The sequence below is a fragment of the Cibotium barometz genome, chromosome 4 (assembly GCF_041138505.1).
Source record: "Cibotium barometz isolate CiBa-2024 chromosome 4, ASM4113850v1, whole genome shotgun sequence".
NCBI classification, from domain to species: domain Eukaryota; kingdom Viridiplantae; phylum Streptophyta; class Polypodiopsida; order Cyatheales; family Cibotiaceae; genus Cibotium; species Cibotium barometz.
In genome coordinates, this window is record NC_141049.1 from 490342 (window position 1) to 513077 (window position 22736).

Here is a 22736-nt window from a genome sequence, read left to right on the forward strand (position 1 = left end):
TGTAGGAGTTGTAGAGATTACTCATGGAACGAGCAAGTGATTCTTGGACTTGGATATGAACTTGGACTGGACCTGGACTTGGATTTGGACTTGGACTTGGACTTGGATTTGGATTTGGATTCATTGGGTTTGGTATTAGTCCGGTGAGAGATACTTGTGGGTCATCCTCGTGTGCTCGGCATCAGAGATCTTGTGTCTTGACATCGACATCGACTTGGGTATCCTACATTGGCATATCTGTTTGTTTTGTATTCATTGATCGTATTGATCCTGGCGAGCGTGCTCGTGGATTGTTCCTGAATAAATTCTTGAAAGGGAGCGGGACCTATTCCCCACTCAGTGTGGTGTACTGTGCAAGATCCCTATTCCCTTCTCTCTCTCTCTCTCTCTCTCTCTCTCTCTCTCTCTCTCTCTCTCTCTCTCACCAATTGGCCGACCATTTGGTCCATCTCCAGTTTTTGCGTCTCGTTCACTTGAGGCCAGGCCGGTGTCTCGTGTGAAGAGGCCAGTATTTTGCTGACATGGACGGGAGCCAGACTGGTGCCACCCGTGTGTTAGCAGGATGGTGTCGTATGGACGGGAGCCAGACCAGTGCCACCCGTGTATGACCTGGACTGTGTTCGATCCATGGGATTGTCACGCCATGGAAGAGCGAGTATTCGTGCCGTGTTTTGCCTATGGGACTGTCACACCATAGGGAGACTCGTGCTTGGAACTGTGTCTTACCTATGGGACTGTCACTCCATAGGAAGACCAGGTTTTTATGTTTTATGTCGTGCCAGTTTTGTGCCGACAGATATTTTGTACTTGTTCCATGAACGGGAGATATGTCCATGTTACTATTTGCACATGCACACATATTTTGCATGAAACTGTTTTCGCATGACATGTATTTGTGCGTTTGCCTGCTTGACGTGTTACTTACTGAGCGGGGACGCCTGCTAGTGAGTCGTGAAGTCTGCTCTGTATTCTGATGAGTTTTAGTGCATGTGAACAGGTGGTAAGTATGTTGCACATGTAGTTTTTAATATTTTATTCTAACCTTTTAATTTATAAGGTTAGGTGTTCACATTCACTTAAATGTGGGCACCCCCTTTGGGCACCCACTTAGGGGCCAAGGTGGGGAGCCCCACTTTAAGTGAGTGTGGGGGTGGGCATGGGCACCTACCCAAACTCGCCACCCACATGCAAACGTGGGTATCACCTAGTTAACTTCACTTTTATTTTATTAAAAAAAAAGGCTCTCTCTTCAAACGTCACCATGAATCGCTTCATCTTACGTGAGAATCGGCTACCATCTCTACAAGCGGCGCATGTTCTCTTGAAGGCGGCTGTTTTCTGTACCCTCTGCTGCACCCACAGGCGGCCATCTCTTCCATCGTGGCTGGTGGCTGTACACGCCTCAAGCGACTGCACGTATCCTCCAGCCGGGTGCTCCTCCCATAGGCGGCTGCCTTCCCTGCACAACGACTGCTGCAGTGCCCTCTGCTGTTGGCTGCGCCTGCCTCTCTACAGGTGGCTGAGCATTGATACAGGCGGCTGTCACCTCCAGATTGCTGCGCCTAACCTTTCCAGGCAACACTAAAGTGCTGCAGCTGCTCCCACAGGCGACTGTATACTGCAGTCAGGCCATTACAACAGCACAGAGGCCATCGTGGGTCACCTCTCCTCTGCGTGAGCTCTCCTGCAGGCTGCACGTCTTCACCAACAAAAATATCCCTTTTCATCTCCTTTACTATAGGCAGCTGTATCTCCAGCCAGCGCTGAGTGCAGGTGGCTGTTTCCACCTCCCATACAGGCGGCTGCTTCTACTTCATATAGGTGGCAGCAGAACCTGCAGAATCTCAGCGTGCTGCCTTTGGTGGCTACAAATCTACACGTATTGTGCCCGTCTTCCAGCAAGTATTGCCCATCTTCTACACGGGCGACTTCAAGAGGAAAACACCTCTCCTGGGAGGCTTCTTCATACTACGAGTATGGGTTTGCTATCAACCATCTACAAGTAAGTGAATTTCAGACTTCAATAAAGTATTTTATGTTTAAATCTGATAAGGGATTCATCCCGCTCGGCCAACACCCGTTCGGTGCCGGGTTGTCCAAGCAATATTGGCGAACCTCGGTCCAAAGGTGCTGAGATCGGGAGAGCCAGGCGTTAGTACGAGAGCACCTGTTTGTGCGTGGTCTCGGAACACCAGTGAGGCGCTCTCCGCGGAGTCCAGTGAAAGCACAGGACCGTAGAGATTGGACCACCCTAGTGGTCATTCTGCTTCGAGCTTCTACATCGAAATTCGAGCCTATTTGTTTGGTACTGTTTTCATATGTACATGGACATTATCTGGTTCTTGGAACCCATGGAGCATTGTATTTATTAAATACTCCCAATAAATATATCATATATTGAGGGGGGGGGGGGGGTCGGCCCGTTCCGGCCCCAGTGCTGGTGTCCATTTTTCCATTTCATTTCATTTAAATTTCAAGTTGTTTTAAGTTGTCCATTTCATATTTGTGGTTTTAAAGTTGTGCTATTAAGCGTGTGGGTGTCCAACGGAGTCTTTCCCACTTGACGGGATCGGTTTCATTCTCTCTCTCTCTCTCTCTCTCTCTCTCTCTCTCTCTCTCTCTCTCTCATATACATCATATACATCTTTGGACAGTGATGTATATGATGCTTACCTTTGTTGCTGGAGTTTTCCTTCCCAGATGCTATCCATTAGGAGCTCCTAGTACCTTACTTTTCCTCATAGTTGTTGTTTCAGTTTCAGTTAGTTGTTTAGTTGTTTTAGCTTTTCTTACATAGACATTGTATCAGATTCACCAATTGTTGTAACCTTTTTGGTCTCATAGGTCATTTTGGCCTTTTGAGGACGTTAATATATCATTTCATTTTCATTTCTCTGTTCGTGGTGTTCGTGGTGTTCGTGTTGCTGCTTGCTTCTCGCCCACCCTTTCGCCCTTTGCCCTCCCCCCCCCTCGCCCTCGCCCTCGCCCTTCGCCCACCCTCCTCGCACTCCCCTCTCGCCCATCCTCCACTCTCGCCCAGCCCCTCCGTCGCCCTTGCGCACCCCCCCCCCCTTCTCGCCCTTGGCCCTAGTCGCCAACCCTCTCTCCTCTCTCACACAAGAACTCTTGCCTCGCCTGCTGTGCCCACCCCACCCCGCCATCTCTCTCTTTCCCTCTCTCTCTCTCTCTCTCTCTCTCTCTCGGAGCAGCCGCCAACGTTGAAGAGGAGCAGCCAATGCTGAGGAAGTAACAACATGGACGAAGAGGAGATTGCCGCCGAACTCGGAGGAGCCACCGATGCTGCATTTCATACACCGGTAAAGTCCCCTTTTGTTAAGAAGTTTTATGTGAAAAGGTAGGGAATGGACACTCTCCCCGGGGTCAAAGCGACTGGGGAAGACATCCAAGAGAATTGATGAAGCAATGTATGATGAGATACACAGATTGGTCAGGACAGAGATACGCCTCCTGCGTGAGGAAGTTAAGCAAGAAATGCAGCAAGAAACACATGCTTGTTTGGCTGAAACGTATGCAGACATGTATGCAAAGATGAAGGGCGAGATGCGAGCCCAAGTACGGGCGGAACTGCAAGTTGTACAAACTCTCATGCAGGCTGAAATCAGAAAAGAATTGCAAGAGGAAATGCATGCAATGATTGTAGAGAAAGACAGTATGATCTTGGAATTAAGGGCAGAGCTGAATGCATGCAAGGAAAAGTTAGACCATCAAAATGAGGGACAAGGCATGGCTGTAGCACCTCAAATGCTGGAGGAAATAAAAGAACTAAAAATATAGGTGGAGAAGGAGATAAAAACCTTCGCCGAGGTTGCACAACGCACCAAGGCAGAGGTGGAAGAAAATGCTAAGTGGATTGATGTGGTAAAAAAGCACAAGGGAATGCCTGACAATAAAGTGGAGGTGATGAATGCAACCCTCGAAGAAGAGGCTAAATGGCGAGTCAGAGTCCTACATGTACGGGTTACAGGGTGGGGGGAGAAAGGTACTCCTCAAGAAGATGCTAAGACACTGAGTACAAAGATAGGAGCCACAGGATTCCTATAGCAAGGGCATGGGGAGTGGGAAAGGATGCCACCAGAGCACGAGCATTGATATTGAAATTTGCAGATATGGATAAGAAGAAGGCCTTTCTCGCTAAGAGGGCCGCGCTTAAGGGAGAGAAAATTTATCTAGATGAGGATCTTATGCTGGCCCAGGTAGCACACCGGAAGGAAAACATGCCTGGAGTGTTCGAAGCACGTAAGGAGGGGAAGTGGGCTGTATATAGAGATGGGCAAGTGTTCATCTGGGAGCGCCGGTCATCCTAACGGGGCGCGGCCTATGGGACCTTGAAGTTATCGGTGTGGAACTGCAATGTAGCCCTACGGGTAGATGCAGGGTACTTCGAGGACACTTTCAAAGGCCGGGATATTGCCATGTATACAGAGACACACCAATGTGCAGAGAGTAAATTACCGGAGGTTCCTGGGTATAGATGGGAATCAGTATGTCGACCCCAACCACGCATAACAGGGGGGACTAGAGGAAGTGGGGGAGTAGCAGTACTGTCATGGAGGACTTACGAGAGGCAGTACATGTGATGCAAAGAGATGCAGACACACGCTACATGTGGATCAAAGTGAGCACAAATAGACCTTGGGACATTTACATTGCAGTATGCTACTTCCCACCGGCACATTCCAGATACGCTACGCCGGGAGAATCACCATATATGCCGCTGTACGAGGACATCATGAGATTTGCGAGCTTGGGAGATGTACTACTAACGGGGGACTTTAATGCACGTACAGGCCAGGAACAATCAGCTCTCTATGCTACAGATGAGCCCATGTACCGCAAGCTAGCAGCGGATGAGATAGGGATGCAGAGATCTGCCCAGGACACAGGAGAGGTGACAGAATATGGGAGACACTTCCTAGCTTTGGGGAGTGCACATGGGCTAGTTATCTATAACGGCCTATCCTGTTGGCCAGGTTGAGATGCTCTCAGATGCTGGAACAAAAAGGGAGGAGCTAGTACACTGGATTACCTGATGGGCTCACCTACCTTGATACATGATATACAGGATGTCAGGATCTCTCCATTTCGGGCAGACCCATTGGGACAGCAGCAGACCATGCATATTTGACATTTTCTGTGGGTTGTGGATATGTTAGCGGCACACCACCCTCTAGTCATACTAGATACCCAAGATATCACTTTACTCGGGAGACCTCTAGGGTATATTGCAGTGCAGTATATGATGGTCTGTTCGCTCTTGACCCGAGCAATCCACTTGATGAGCTTACGAAAGAGTTGGCAGATGTATTACATGGTTCAACAGCATATGCTTTCCCGTATACCCCCCCTTTTTCTACCCCTCCTCGCCATTCGGCCCCACAGAATGGTTGGTATGATGATGAATGTCGCGAGACTCGTGACCGCTTGTATGCAGCGGGAGATCACCCTTGGCATCCACACACACAGACAGGCCAGAACGCTCTTCAAACGCCTTGTGCGGAAAAAGAAGCGGAATTACCTGGCCAAGCTTGAGATGGAGATATACCAACTATTTTTGGGGCAGGACAGCAAGAGGGCATGGAAGATGTTCCATGAGCGACAGCCACCCACACCTATCACAACACCTGAGGCATGGCATGAATATGCAAGAACTTTATATGAAGTACCAGGGTAGCCTCCCATCCTTCATCCATCAGCAACTCGCCCGGATCATAGTACTTTTGTCACCATTCGGATGGTTTTGGATGCTATTGACAGACTACGTAATGGAAGAGTCCAAGACCAAGATGGTCTGGTGGCAGAACATTTTTCACATGCCAGAGATGTATTGGCACCACTGCTAGTACACATGTTTAACAGGGCCATTTGCAAAGGCTTCCCAGACAGTTGGTCGGCACATACTATTGTACCTCTATTTAAGAGTGGTGACCCCATGATACCAGGGAACTACAGGACCACCATGATTGGCCATTGCTTGGCCAAGATATTCGGATCTATTTTGGATCGAGAGTTGAGTAGATGGGCTGAGACACATGGACTCAGAGCACCTGGGCAGGCAGGTTTCAAACAAGGTTTCACGACTTTGGATCACATATTTACCCTCAAGGCTCTCATTGAGGAGGGATGAGCACGGGGGAAGAGGAGGATATATTGCTGCTTTGTGGACTTCCGCAAAGCCTTTGACATGGTGCCACGTGCCAGACTCATGAGGAGATTGCATGACATCGGTGTTCCCGAGGAGATGCAGTGGGGCATTTATGCATTATATAAGGTAGTGATAGGCAGAGTACGGACTCCCGGAGGCATGTTGGATACAGTGACCTGCACCATTGGGGTGAAGCAGGGATGCCCACTATTAGCCACCCTTTTTGGACTTTACATTGATGAGATATCCGACTACATTGACAGGATGGGGGGGCAAGGGGCCAGTCTGGTAGGGGTTTGGATACCCATACGGCTATATGCCGATGACATTGTACTTATTGCAGACTCCCCTGAGGGTTTGCAACAGCATTTGGATGCTTTGCAGTTGTTTTGTGCAGATAGGACCTCACAGTGAACCTTGGGAAGACTAAGATTATGGTCTTCAATACCGCACAAGCCTAGATCCGACCATCAGTTCACTTTTAGAGGTGAATCAGTGGAGTACACCAGATCATATGTGTACCTAGGAGTGACATTTAGTGGACCATAGTTCTCTATGAGGCAGGCAGCAGAGGCTAGATTGGCACGTGGATATGCAGCCCTAGGGGCACTAGAGAGACAATGTGCCTACATTCAGTTTCAGGAGTCACGCACTTGCCACCAAACTCTGGTTGTTTGACACATTGGTCACACCGACACTCTTATATGGCTCATCCATATGGGGACCCAGCCTCTACCACATGAGGAGGGAGCCGCTTGTCGGCTAGGTTGGACCAGAGAGAGATTTCTATGATGGATGGCAGATACTAGAGAAACCACTGGTGACTATGATCGCACGCATGATTCGGAGCAAACCATCGGTACCTCATGAGATTGTCAGAGCAGAGATAGGAGCCGCACCAGTGGTTACCTAAGCCCTGTTCCAGTCAGTGACATTTTTGCAGAGGATATGGGAGCTTCCCAGACAGAGATACCCACACCTAGCACTTATCTGTTCCAGTTAGTTAGCAGCAGACGGCGATACACGATGTTGGTACACCCAGATGTGTACCTGGCTGAGATTACATGGCATGACGATTGATGCATTCCCTCCATTTGATTACAGCCTGGACCGCCCCTTCTTGGACCTTAGTCGCTCTAAGTAGAATAAGGTGATTAGGATGGACATTGTGAGGCTAGATGCAAAAAGGACATGGTCCAGCCCCCCCTACCACTAGGCACGAAGATGGCCCCCTATCAGGACCATTTTCTACATCTCTCCCAAGATGATGGCTTTGTGACACGGTCTACATACATAGACACCCATCTCTCACATGGCATTCGCAATGCCATTGGACAGATCCGCACTTCATCACATTAGTTGCGAGTAGAGATTGGCAGATACGAGGGGATGATGCCAGAAGACCGCATTTGTCAGCTATGTCACCAGGAAGTGGAGTCAGAGGAGCACTACATATGCCGATGTACTGTGTACTATGAGATACGAGGGAGATACTGGTGTCTCTTCCAAGAGGGTTTTGGACCATTACGACATGTGATGGAGTTGGAGGATCAGAGGTTTTTGGGGCTTTTCTTATTGGAGCTCAGATGCCATCAAGAGACTCTCCGATGAGCCAGGACAACACACCAGGATCCACCCTGCCACCGGGCCATGACAGATTTTTTTCAGGGCCAGGACCACCCCGACAGATACGACCAGGACCTCCACTACCCCCTCGGAGAGCCAGACGTCACATAGACGTCCTTCAAGAGGAGTCACCCTTGACAGAGCTATAGCACTTTGTCGAGCGAGACATCCATGCTTACCAAAACCTCGTCCACGGCCGCTTCATCACCAGTGGATTAGAGCCATCATCACCCGCCACAAGAGACGACTGCCCCGCCACTGTAGTCTCTCTATCTTACAGCACCCCATGAGAGAGATACTGAGATGAGCAGATTACACCAGTCTTATGCCAGTTGTAGATATTATACACTTTTGTTAAACCTCAGTAGGAGTGTTTTCCTTTCATAGTTGCTTAGGACTGTTTTAGGACTGTTTTAGGACTTTTTTTGTCCTTTTTGTCTGATTTGACACCATCAGCTATGTACTATGTTTTGGTCTCATAGACCACTTTGGCCTTTCGCAAACGTTAATATCTCTCTCTCTCTCTTCACTCTCTGCCCTCTCTCTCTCTCTCTCTTTGCCGCCCACTGCGGCTTCTGTTCGCTGCGCTGGCTGCCCACCTTTCCCCACCCACCCTTGCTCAGGCCCCCAAGGCAGCAACATAACTCTCTCACTTCTTCCATGGCTTCCCCCTTGCGCAACCCGACGAAGGCGACCTTTATGGTCACAAACAAGAGGATAACAAATGTGGAAAAGGAGATGAAGGAATGGAAGGCGGAGATGGAGGGATGGTGGAAGGAGAAAGCCAACTTTCTCCAAATGGTATTCAATGAGGGTAAGCGGTGGAAAGAGGAGGAGGAGGACCTCATAGTAGAAGTCAAAGACCTTCACGTGCTCAAAGGCGTAATTTCAGCTCTTCAGAGGGAGCTTGCAGAGGCTAAGGCAAATGGTGGACTTGAAGAAGGTGAAATTCAACCATCCATGATAGAAGAGCTCAAGGTTATCAAGAAACAAGTACGAGCAATTAAGGAAGAAGAGAAGCAACACGAAGCAAAGACTTCCTCATGGGTGGAAGTCATCACCAAGACTCAAAGGAAGATGGATGAAGCGGAGAAGTGGATAGAGGTCGCCAAGAAGGGTAAAGGTAAGGAGATAACAACCCCTACACCTACAATCATTAACATGACTTTGGAAGAGGAACAACGAAGACGTACACGTGCTTTGCATGTGAGGATTACCGGCCTTGAAGACGGGGATAAAGTTGAAGAGGAGGTGAAAGAGCTTATGATGTTGATGGGGATTGACAGTCCGGCACACGCAAAAGCCTGGAGAGTGGGCAAAAAAAGCGGAGGCAATGGGGAAACATCAAAGGAAAGAGCTCTCATACTTCCTTCCCCTCTATTGAGGCAAAGAAGGAGTTCTTAAAGAGGCGACCCACTTTAAAGAATACAGGCATTTTTCTTGGTGACGATCTTACTCTTTCACAGCTTGCACATATGAAGGAAGTCATGCCAGAGATTAGGGCGGCAAGAGAAAAGGGAAAGATAGCATTTTATAGAGAAGGGAGGGTGGTCATCGTGGAGCGACGCTCTACATGACGGTGCGAGACCTATGGGACCAAATTAAAGCTGGCAGCCTGGAACTGCAATGGATCCCTCAGACTTGATGTAGGTGCCTTTGAGGACAGCTTTAGAGATAGAGATATAGTCTTCTACTTGGAGACTCACCAGGCCCCTGGTCAGATGATGCCACAGGTGACAGGATACAGATGGGAGACAGCTTGCAGAGTAGGGACGAGATTGGTACACAATAGTAGAGGATCAGGGAGGTGGCAGTTCTTTTCAGGGAGGAGCTGCAACCGCTTCTACACATCGTTCGGAGAGATGATCAGGCCAGATATATGTGGGTGAGACTGAGGGCCGACACAGGTAGATTCCTGTATATTGCCATATGCTATTTTGCTCCTAGTACATCGACATATGCACCTAGAGGGCAATCTCCTTTCTCTGTGCTAGATGATGACATATGGGAGTTCTCTAGGGATGGAGACATCATCCTGTTAGGGGACTTTAATGCCTGGACGGGCAACCGCCAGACAGCCTTTTATGATACCTCAGAGGAGATGCTGAGAGAGCTGGACACTCTACATATGGGATTAGACAGACGCTCACAGGATGTGGAGTGCACAGAGTATGGGAGATATTTGGTAGATATGGGGACTGCACATGGGTTGGCCATACTTAATGGCTTGCAGAGGTTTCCGTCAGCAGCTGGATTTACTTGCTTTCCACATAGACATGGTGCTAGCATAGTGGATTATGTTATGGCTATGCCGAGCTTTGTTTCATGCATTGAGGACTTCACAGTTGGATCTCGGCCCATTGGGGTAGTAGTGGATCATGCATTGTTGACATTGACCATCTCTTTTCACTTTACCATAGCTCAGAGGACACAAGGTGCAGATCACACTCGAATATGGCGCATAGAGACACCTTGACTACACTTCAAGCTTTGGAGAGCTACTTCTATTGGCCTACTATGAGAAAGGACATTTAATTTTATGATTCAAGAATGTGTGGTTTGTTAGAAGGTCAAGTTTGATCGACAAACACTAGCAGGATTATTACACCCATCGAATGTTCTATGGGAGCGTATTGCTATGGATTTTATCTTTGGATTGCCAAAGTCAGGGAATGATAGTATGTAGACCTTTCAGATTAACAAGAATATCAACCATGTATGTTATCTGTTGTACCATTCAGATCATTGTAGGATATATAATGCCTTCCATGAGAGTTTATGGAAACCATGTACATGGTTACCCCCAAAGGAGCCTGTATTAAAGGATCCATCAGGGATGGAAGAGCCAGAACAGATTGTTTTTCATTCTATGAGAAAAAGAGGAAAGATGTGGTCAGAAAGTTTCTCTTGGAAATGGATACGAAATGGATGCCAGAGAAGTACTTCAAGGACTATCTAGATATACTTCAAGTTTATGAGGAAGTGGTTGGTTCATATATATTTGAAGTATAGGTATATCAACGTCTTGCGATCAAGACAGATTCAAGAGGGAGGGATTGTAACTCTAGCCCTCTTCATTGTATATATACATTGGACTTCACAGTCGGGCGGTCATTGCGACCAGATGGTCCATATGATTGTAATTGATTTCACAGTCGGGCGGTCATTGCGACCAAATGGCTTAGATGACTGTATTGGATTTCGTAGTCGAGCGGTCATTGCAACCAGACGGTCCATATGACTATTGGATCTCATAGTCGGGCGGTCAATGCGATCAAATGGCCTAGATGACTATGGAAGATTTCTTAGGCGGTCCTAGTGACCAGATGGCCTTGAGAAAAGTCTCAACGGTTTTCCTCGGGAACCAGATGGCTCAGCACCGTTTCGATGAAATTAGATAGGACAATCCATGAACATGAGGATCATTACTTGTGCACTGTATACTAATGTATGTTTGAATTTCTTTGACTTTGTGTGCTGTTTTTGATGTGTGGACAATACTTAGATTTATGGCATGTGATAGTCCACTGGGCTCCCGATTACCTGGCGAGTACCTGGAGTACCCAGTAGACGCGAATGATGCATACCTGTTTGTCAACTAGCTTCTGTCTAGTTTTTGCAAAAGGTAAGCATGCATTTATTATATCTAACACATGTGACAGGTCTTGAAGAAGTACCATCAAGAATAAAGCTATTGGTCAAAGAAAAGGCATTGAGATGTTGCCACATGACACCACCGATATGAGGAAAGACCAGATGCACAAGCTCACCAGTACCTTCAAACATATGGCCATATTGGGAACATATGTATATATTTAAAACATATGAATGTACATGATATACTTGGAACACATGAATATACATGGAATAGATCGATATGCTTGGAACCCTTGCAGTCCGTAGTTAGGACAACTGCGATATAAGAGGGAGGAAATGTAACTATTTGGCTCTCCTAGCTCTATTTCACATGATGAAACCCTTACCCGGACACCATACAGGTGGAAGAAGGCATGGGGACAGAAACCGTAAGATTTGCTCCAGAAAAAGCACCATCCTTGGTCAAAAAGCCGGAAAAAGCAAAAAGTCAAACAAGGTTGACTGCGAGCCAAGGGCACCATTGGAAAGAGGAGATTGAGCTGAACCAAAAAGCTAAAAGCCGCTTTTTCAAAAGTAGCTCCAGGGCCAAAAAGCAAGGCCCTGAAGCTAGAAAAGCAAAACAAGAACTTTTGACTAAAGTTGAGTAATATTTTAGTATTAAAAAGACCAAAAGCAAAGTAAAAGACAAAAGCAAAGCAAAAGAATAATTTTTGTAAAAAGCAAGGCTTCCCCAAGTATAAAAGAAGCATGAGCCTCTCTTGAGTATCAAGTTGATGAAGAACCTCTTCATCGCATTGCCATCTTCATTGAAGCGTGGAGATCATCTTCTCCATCATCATCTACTTGAGCACGAACCAAATCATGGAATTTTTCATCGCTGCCCGTTGATTTCAGAGTGCCTTCATTGGCTACAGTGCCACGGCATCATCTGGCCGTACGATTGTACGGATCTGTACAGCCATACTACAGACATGTATGGATCCTGGCGGTTGGCACTTGGCTAGTCATAGGAGGTAGGCTAGCAGTCTATTCGAGAGGTGGCGATCCCCAGGAGTCCCAACGTCATTGTCTTTGGGATTGCCCGAAGGCTCAGGAGGTTTGGCAGTGGATTCTCCGCATCTTCAATATGGCATGTGCCCCCTCCTGCACAGTTACGTGGGGCATAGTTGCTTGGGCCACTGAGGCTGAGACCGTCATGGCATATGAGGAGGGTGGGGTCCACTCCATCCATTGGATATTGGATTGCAAGTTCTAGCCAAAGATGGGAGATTTGTAGTAGTATTGGCTGCGTGGCACATTTGGAGAGCTCGATGTAGCGAGGCCATCGAAGACACGCTCACTCTGCTAGTGGAATCGAGCCGCAGCAGCTGGCTTGATATCATTCACACCCATCGTGGATAGTGGGAGAGGATTCAGGGTGGCTCTAACTGCATGAGGAAGCGCCCGCGAGACCTTTCTGAGGATTTGGCATCACGGTCCATTTCTCACTGGTAGTGGTGGTGAGCCCACTTAGCACTATAGACCACCTGTGTGGTCGTTTCCTCCCCTCCCTGTATGAGATAGCCTTCTTCTCCTAGAGCGGCCTGCTGCCAAAGGAGAAGAGCATCCTCCTTTTTTTCTGTTTCTGGACTCTCCTTCCCTATGTGGAGCCGAGTTTGTACTTTTAGACATTATGGCTGTTTTGCTTGGTAACTAATATAAGGATATCTTTTCAGGGGGGGAAATTGGGATTTATAAATTGGGGGAAAATGAAAAATTTAAGAGTTAGAGGAATATTTCAACAAATGGGTGTGAAATTAAGTGAAATTGACCAAGAAGTCAAATTTGGGAAATGATACACACAGTCACAAAAAAAAAGTGAAATGGAGTTTTGGTTGGAAGTTTTTCGTTTTGTTTCAAACGTTTTATCCGTTTTTTCTGTTTCGTGTGTTGTAGGGACAAAATGGGTTTTCATGTGACTATGTATGTGATATCCTTATGAATGGGTTAATCTTTAAAAGCCTTCTTAACAACTTTTCAATGTAAGAGGCAATGGACTTACCTTCATCCTGGGGCAACTAATTCCATTTGTTGTGCACACCCTAATCTGTCGGAATCGCTTGGAGGGTTAGGGGCAGCAAAGAGTCGTATGTTTACTCATCCTCACATGAGAAGGTGTCCATTAGCTGTAGTGAGCTGGGATAAATTCGAAGACCTCTTGCTCAAAAGTTCAATTGACTATCAACTCGACTGTACAGACACCGGCAAGAATTATGAGAATGTGCTGTGGTGACTATTCCTGCAAGCTACTTTAATGTCCACCAATCACTTGCGCCGTCTCTTTAAGATGCATACCCACATGACGGAGTTTTAATTTCTTTGTAAACTCATCATCAAAAAAAGCAATTTGAAATGTTTAATGAAAGAAAGAGCATTATTGGCATCAGACTTATCATGAAAGTTCTTGAATTTGATGTCCTTGTCTCTGGTCTTGAACTCTTTAAGTTGCTTTTTATGGTGAGAATCATCATATCATCCTCTTATTACAATTGTTGAACACATGTTTTGAGATGCACTTGGCTACCAATACATTACAAAGGAGAGCCATATAGCCTACTTTGTCAATACACTGTCTCTGCTACAACAATTTCAATGAAGGCTTGTGATCAATTCCAAGGATGGAGTCTGAGCTAGGAAGGGGAAGTGGCTGTGGGGTGGCCGTACAACAGAACAAAGGGCTGGAGCAAACAGCCATACAATACGGAGGAGTTGGGGGGAGAGAAGTGATAGCAAATGAAGCCCTCCAAGGCTGATCGACCTTCTTCAAGGCCCCCTCCAACTTTGCATGCAGGTAATGTGAAGTGGGTAGCGCTTTTAATGGTGTCCACATCCAAAATTGATAAGGGCACCCGTGTCTGCCTGTTTAATAATTGCTTGCACATTACACCTTAGCAAACAGAGTTGTAGCCCAAGTGGTTGAAGGTCTCACCCAGGACGGGGGGTCCTTGGTTCGAGCCTCACCAAGGGCGACAGGTTTCTAGACTGCCTACGGGCAGGGGCTTCTCTCCGCACCTACAGGCGGTAAAAATTCACTAATGCAGGATCTCTCACGGAAAAATAATATAAAATAAAAATAAATATTCAATTGAATCAAAAAAGGTTTGGGGCTGCCAAAACCAATGTGAAACCAACCACCGTTAGTTCCAAACAGACGCAAGCACACGTGTCCTTTGGGATTTCGAGGTGTCCCCGGGTCCCTTGGACATTCACAAATAATAAATCCAAGCAATGTCCAAACCGGAAAACAGTTTTACATGCACAAATCATTAAAATGCATAAACAAAATGGTTAAGGTTAGTCTCCCTTCTTATGTAGCTTGTACCAAGTAAATCTCATTGGGTGTCAAGGTAGTGATAGAAGTTTGTCTCCAAATGTAGGATGCTTTTTCAGTCCACACTATCCCTCAAAGACATGTACCCATTATTATGGACTAGTAGCGACAAGTAAGAGCTGCTCATGGCATCTAATATGAAACGAAAAGAACATTTCTGAGCAACAGCCTTCTAGAGATTGTGTATGGGGTTATATGTGCAACAACCAAATTTAGCATTTGAAGTTGAGATCTATGCAAAGGATGAGGTTAGCAAAGTAGAGTAAAATAACCATTGCTTGGTGTGCACCTTGCAAGATACATACTTCATTCCTTGATGCATCCTTCACGAAAGGTAATTCTGGAATTGGGAGCCGGAGCACCTCTAATGCAACATATTGTCCAACACATAAATTATTGGCTAAGCATTGTACATAAAAAGGCCACGATTCAAATGACAAGCCCGGAAATTAGATCTAAAATTAAAATTGGATTTCTTTTGCTGATTATTCTATGGTTCCAATTCTAAGGCATGCGGTTTGAACGTTATCAGGCTGTGATGGAGGAGTTAAAGATACTCTTGGAAGAATGCAGAGTCCAAAGTTGTCTAGTCCATGCTTCAGGAGTTGCTGAGGCATCAAAACTGCAAAGTTCTCTGCAGAAAGGGGTTGCCTCAATCTCACTGAATCAGGATGGTTCAGCAAACAAGGTTAGCAAACATTTTTTGGTGATCGTAAATGTGTGTGGGTGCATGAAATTGGTGCATTTCTAATGGGTTTAATGCCAGTTTCTCAAAAGCTTGACTTCATCTTGGTTTATTGCGTATTGCTTAGATTTGAATAGACTCTCACAATTTTTTGTTTCTTGATGCTACAAAACAGCTGCAGAAGACTGGATATCTTTTAGAAAGGGTAGATCAGTATGAGCCAGTTATAGCTTTGCCTGGTGCTAAGGAACCCCCATGCATTGCACAGCTTCCTCCAGTATTCCAGGCTGTGGCTTGCAGGCCCATTGTCCTTGATACTGCAGTCAATGCAATTGTGTTCCCATCTCTAGTAGGCCACTTGAAAAAAGAAGACAAGAAAAAGAGTTTTTTTGGATTTTGGCGGTCATGAAGAAGAGACTTAACGTCTCTAAAATATTCAAACAGTAGAATTTGTTTCATGGAAGATGAGTGCTCTGTGGTACATTCAGGTGTGGTATGCCCTGCAAATGGGTGAGCGACTTTGGAAGAGTAGACACAAAAGTTGAGGTAGCCATTCTTTTTTTGAAATTAAAGCCTATGGCTAATGCTTAGGTAGTCAATGGTGCACATTTTATTCCTTTGCTAATTTGCAAATGCTCGCCTGCCTGACTCTTGCCATCTTGTGCTTGGACTGTTTTCTACCATGTACATTTATCAGGTGAGTTCGTCTACTCTCTTTTTCTGGTCTTCCAGCCTGCCTGACTCTTGCCATCTTGTGCTTGGACTGTTTTCTACCATGTACATTTATCAGGTGAGTTCGTCTACTCTCTTTTTCTGGTCTTCCAACCTCGAGTATTGGGTTAGGGAGGGAACAACTTGGATACTCTTTCCTGTGAGATTTTTCTTTGGCCTTGCAACAATTCAGGTTGTCTCCTAGACAATTGTACATGGAACAATCGATGGGCCAAGCTTGAAAGTATTGGACTGGCTGCCATTGATGTTTTTCTAGATATGGCCAAGCTTCAAAGTATTGGACAATCTACTGGATGTTTGCAATGTCTCTTTTTTCTCTGCATTAGCATTATTAGCAGTTTGTCCTTAGAATTGGGTTCTAGTAAATGATAGCCAATTTGGATGATCTAAGTTAATTTTTCTTTCGAAAGATGAATCTAAGATGCAGTGCAACACTCTTTACAAGCAATTAGTTGACATTCCAAGCATGTAATGACCACTAATTGCAAAAGCCTTTTGCTTATGTAACCCTAGAGTTAGGGTTTGCCATTGTATGCTCCATAACCATGTGTTCTTGCAAGAATTAATGAAAAGCCCCTACCAATGCTTCAAGAAATGAGAAATTGATGCAAGGTAGCTTCCAGAAAGCCGCTCATAGAGCTAATAGAAGCTCCCTTGCCATGCCAATGCTTGAGTTTAAGCAAAATCTTGATAGCAAAAACCAGCATTTCTATGATTTATGCAAGAATCTTTGAGGATAAGCAAGAATGAGGAAAAGCTTTCAAGATTTCATAAAATATTTGCAAGATCTTAATGCAACATCTCCCAATGCTTGCTGATGCCTTCCACAGCTAGGGTTTGCAATCAGTGGGAGAAGAAAACTTCAAATCTTTATCAAGAAGTCTTAATACCTGCAAATAGCTTACCAATGGGTTGTTTCAAACCCTAATGGAAGCTCTTTCATGCTGCTGCCTCATACCAACAAGCTGCTGCCTCAGAGCGTGCTGTCGACATCATGTCTTTTTCACCCCTTTGACAACTCATTGCAAAAAATAATTTGGTCGTTGACCTGCAACTTTGGGCTCCCTTTTTCTCCTTGTTGTAGATGATGTACATCATGTCTAAGAAACCCTAATAATGCTCAAGAGATGCTTGAGCAGATCTAGGGTTTGGAAATCTAGGGGTAAGAGCAGAGGAAAGGATCAAAGCCCCTGCTTTGATGATTCCAAGGTCTCGGGTAGAATATGATAAGGTAGCTTAGATTTATGCTAAAAAAGATTTGCGAGATTGTCTAAAACTCATTTAAAAATCTATCTACGGTCGAGATACCCCGCTTGTAGACTAGGAGTAGATTAGGTTTCATATCTTTCATTTTTATTTTATCTTTTGGGTTAATTTATTTTTAGGACTTAGGATTAATTAGGTTGTTCTTTAGAGTTTTTTTTTTGTGTTGGATGTAAGCGCTTTAATTTTATTGCTATCCGGCATTATCGAGGGCTTGAAAGGCCAGAGGAGTATCGATTTTAGGCTGAAAACAAACAAACAAAAAACTATATAAAAAATAATTGACAATTCCTGAAAGTGTCGATTCTAGGCTACACCCCTGCAAGATGTCACCCAATTTGGGTATCATTTAGACCTCCTATTGCACTTTCAATCGAAAACTTTTCACAACCAAAATAACCATAACCTTCAGTTTGTAAATCGAATTGCAAAAGGTTTTTGATAGAAATTGAGGACGCAAGGCACTCTACAAAGCACTTCACAGACCAAAATCTAATGCTAGCTATGTCGAATTGGAGTCTACTTTTCCAAATTTGGACAAGATGATGTCCATTTGATGCCGCAAAGTTAGGGTGGTTTAGCAGTCCATTTAGGCATCTTTTTCGCTCAAAATTGCATATTGTTACACATAATTTTACATAGTTCATTCATATTACATGACATACATTCATTGAGCATAAAAAGAAGAACCACATCATAGGACATATCATATGAATTTGAGATCTGAACGAACGATAGGCTCAAGTCCAACTATTGCTTCTTTGGTCTCTACCCAAGGTAGCAATAACAAGACCCAAATACTGCTTGAAAAAATCATAGAGGATTACTCTTTGGAATCAAGCAAAACACGGCTGTTGTGGAAAGTGAAACATCCCATATCATGGGTGATTTCATGAATTCCAAGGGACATAAATTAGAAGACCAAGTTCACGTTTATACAAAACAAGGGGCATTCAACAAGTAGCTTATGCAGCCAAGCTACCTCACATGTTGCCATCACAACAACCTTGTACTCTACCCGAGTACTCAATAATGCAACTATGGGTTGCTTCTTGCTGCTTCGTGTCATAGCAGCACTCCGAAAAGATAATACGAATCCACTAGTAGATCTCATGTCACAGATACTACCTACCCAATCAACATTCGTGTAGCCATATAGCTCCAATGGTACACCTGAGACGATATAATTCCACTAGTAGATCTCGTGTCTAAGATACTACCTGTCCAATCATAGCAATCGTGTAACCATATAGCTCCAATAGTCCACCAGCCTCATAAAATAGCACATAATGAGCAGTGGTCGTCACATAGTGTAATGTTGTCATACACTATCCAAATGAGGTTTATGAGGTACTATATAAATTGGCTCTCAAGCCCAACTGTGTAGTTCAAATGTGGCTTGGTGGTCATCATGTTAATATAGCTCCAATGGTCCACCAGCCTCATAAAATAGCACATAATGAGCAGTGGTCATCACATAGTGTAATGAGCAGTGGTCGTCACATAATGAGCAGTGGTCGTCACATAGTGTAATGTTGTCATACACTATCCAAATGAGGTTTTTGAGGTACTATATAAATTGGCTCTCAAGCCCAACTGTGTAGTTCAAATGTGGCTTGGTGATCGTCATGTTAATCAAGATCCCCACTAGCTTCCTCAACATAGCAACATTCTCTAACACATAGCTCGCATTCACACTCATTTTGTCATTCACATTTAATGGCACAGAGATAGACTTACAATCAGCCATACCATACTTTGACGGCATACCAGATATTGTTGCTCTGCGATAACCGTATGCCCTCAGGCGTCCTCAAGTCATCACCTCAATGCTAAATCCTTGATCAAAGAAGTCTTTGAGAGTACACATGCAACCTATTAGATTTAAGTTGTGGAAGAATTAAGTCAATGAATGTGGTCAGCCTTTGGTTTATTGGCTTCATATCACCACACCTAAGAGAATGGGGGGTGCTGCTTTGTTGGACTTTTGGTTTCATATGCTGGATCCTTAATGAGATTTATTGCAAGATATATGCACACAATGATATCCTTGGATAGATATGGCTATCCACTTCATTGAATCAATGATAAAAGATAAAAGATAGTTATAGCTTAATCAAATGGCGAGATTGGACTTTATTTGAATTGGAGATGGGAGATGCACTGGCTTATTTTCATTCAAGTCCCTCGTGAATAACATGTGTTGTGGGCATATATATATGTGTAGGGTAGTATCGTAATCTATGGGTATATCTAAGCTTTGAAACCCTCTGAGAATTGGCATAATTAGGAGCCACATCATGTTACTCTGTCTTCTATTAATATGATGTAGCACATGATGTGAAGGAAACCATGTTTGGGCTCAAAGACGTCCTTAATCTTCTTCTTAGTTCTTGCAATCCAACATTCGAGGTCATAATGGTAAAGCAAGGGGTTTATTGTAATGACAGATCTCTTGTATGGTGTTTCCAAAGGTCATTTACTAGAATACAGCAGCTCCTTAGTTGCACGCCATTGCCTTGTATCAAGATTTTTCAATTGTTGGCAAGGTGGTCATGTACATGTACATGTAGTATAAAATATGAGAGAGAGAGAGAGAGAGAGAGAGAGAGAGAGGTATTAACGTCGGTAGAATGCAACACAAGGGCATATACAACCAATGGTGGGACTTGAACTCGGGTGGATCATGGCCATTATAAGGAACCTCGCACTAGGCAATCTGCCCCACTTGTGGGTGGCAGAAAGGTAGTGCGAGGGTCCTCTTTTATTACACACACACACACACACACACACACTACAGGAGAGAGAGGTATTAACGTCGATAGAATGCAACACAAGGGAATATACGACCAATGGTGGGACTTGAACTCGGGTGGATCACGGCCATTATAAGGGCACTCACACTAGCCAATTTGCCCCACTTGTGGGTGGCAAAAAGGTAGTGCGAGGGTCCTCTTTTATTACACACACACACACACTACGAGAAAGAGAGGTATTAACATTGGTGGAATGCAACACAAGGGCATATACGACCAATGGTGGGACTTGAACTCGGGTGGATCATGGCTAGAGAGAAAGAGAGAGTTAGAGAGAGAGAGAGTTTCACCTGCATAATTTTGACTATGCTTTCACAATGCAAGCACATCTCCTTGTTGTTTACTCTACAAAAAGCGACTGTGTAGGAAAAGTGTCTCAACTAAAATTTGGTTCAAATACACATACAAAATACGCCTTCTAAATAGAGGTAGAAGGAACAAATGCCTTAAAAAGTGTAAAAATTTGAAAAAGTAAGGCCTACACTGATTACAACTCATCCTAAAGGCTGATACACATAACAATAAGACAGAATTAGGGAGAGAGATTTTAGAAATGAGTGGGCTGAGATTTCCCATCTTTCATCTTTCCCTTAAGTACTGCAAATTTAAGCTAGGAATTGAACTCAAAACACTACAACAAAGTGCATTGAAATACCCAAGAAAACTGCCCTTTGACAAAGTTTTAGACCTTCACACACACAGTTACACAAGGGCCATCAAACTTGAATATTTTGACAGATGTGTCAACATGCTACTCACAATTTTGAAACCTTGCTTGCCCTAGTTCACTAGAAAAATTCAACATCTTGGTAGCTATGGCACTTTTTCTTTGCCACACCCATCAACTGGCATGCACTTACTCGCATTTCAACACATTGCGCTACCTACATTGATACATGCAGCAAAACTATATTTCCAGCTTATGCCACGATAGTCTGTAAAACAACCCTGCCAATGCCTTCAAAACCACTAAACATGCTTACTTTTTGTAGGGTTCCCTTAGAATCTTTCCTAGCATCAAGCCTCTACGTAGATGTCAAGTGCTCATTATGACCTTAAAACCTCCATTGCAGCTCCATGAACAAAACTAGGCTTAAAAGCATTCTCCCAAGAGCAGATTTTTTAAAGCCTAGTTTTGTTCATGGAGCTGCAATGGAGGTTTTAAGGACAAAACGAGCACTTGACATCTACGTAGAAGTTGTGGTAAATAGATTGGATTTTGTATTTAACAACTCTCCCAGCACATTTGGCTGAAAGGCCATCTGATTCATGCAGAGGTGAAAGGTACATGCAGAGGACGTTAAAGGATTTGGATGCCAAGATATCTCAGTTGCACAAGAAAGCACTGACTAAGAAGGATGACAGTTATAATCTCTATTCAGGATCTCATGCTTTTAAGAGAGACTATTGCTACTAAGGATACGATGCTGGTCAAAGCTCTCTTCACTATGTAATGCCTCCCTAATTTCTTAATATAAAAGCCTTTTCTTTGGAAAAAAAAACTAGGCTTAAAAGCTTGACATTAGGGCAGAGAAAGAACTGACATAGCATTTGAAAAGTTGTTCTCCAAGAAAGTACGTGGAAATGTGCCTAGGCAGGGCATGCTTTCAGTGTGCTGTGCTAATTTAAACGGGACTTAAACACACATATATCTGTGGCTCAGGACACCCAATCAGTCTCTTAGAAAATGTGACACTGGTTACTTTCGCACTGTGTATAAAGAGAGAGAACAGCTAGTGGCCCTGAAGTGACTCAAACCCACAACCTCCACGCTTCACGTCTATACACGAGACAAGAAACCCCCCCCTGTTGTGAGGTCCCCCGCCCGCTCCGGGACTCCTGCCGCGCCGGCGATGTCGGAAGCGGCGTATATACTTTTATGCATAAAAATCAATAATGAAGAAAGTAACACTTTCATAATAAAAAAAATTATCAATAAGTATCTTTCATAGAATTTTATTCTATTGAAAATCATTCTTTTATAAAAATTAATCAATGTGCATCTTTCTATGTATGAATGAAAATGACATTTTTAGAATACTCTAACGATGGGGATTACTCTTTTTGATTAATAAAAGATGAAATTTATTTCACATTTTTTCAAAAAATTTTGCCATAACCTCCTTTGTATGGCTGACCATTTTTCAAAATTTTAAGTCTCTAAAATTAATTAGAAGTGCACCAAGATTATTTAAATCACTCTAATGTAAACATTTTCTACTTATTTAAGAGAAACATTATGAAAAACTCGCTTCAACCATAGACACTGGCTTGGCATTTTTATCGACTAGTTTACCTACCGAGAGTGATGGCATACTTATCCTGCCAGCTCACTCACTTAGTGATTTCACACTATGATTGTTGTACATAGTACTCTAGTACTTATGTAGTTGTATTTTCACTTATCTTTCGTAGACCTTTCTTATCATTTTGAGTGGAGAAGAAGAAGACGAAGATTTAAGCCTCCATCTTTGTGTGTTCTCT

General features: G+C 44.3%; 1 protein-coding gene across 19 annotated transcripts in view; it reads left to right on the forward strand.

Annotated features, from left to right (window-relative positions):
• LOC147638780 (uncharacterized) overlaps window positions 1-16768 on the forward strand; it is a 67934-nt gene extending 51166 nt beyond the window's left edge. For 16 of the 19 annotated variants that reach the window (XM_086784209.1, XM_086784223.1, XM_086784227.1 and 13 more), the window contains 2 exons: window positions 15289-15444; window positions 15617-16768. In XM_086784209.1, the coding sequence (XP_086640335.1) occupies window positions 15289-15444; window positions 15617-15850 (390 nt within the window). In that variant the 3' untranslated portion in view covers window positions 15851-16768. Of the gene's footprint in view, window positions 1-13321; window positions 14212-15288; window positions 15445-15616 lie in introns of those variants that run through there. The other 3 variants (XR_015263694.1, XR_015263685.1, XM_086784297.1) reach the window with 3 other exon arrangements.
• Window positions 16769-22736: the final 5968 nt, after the last annotated feature.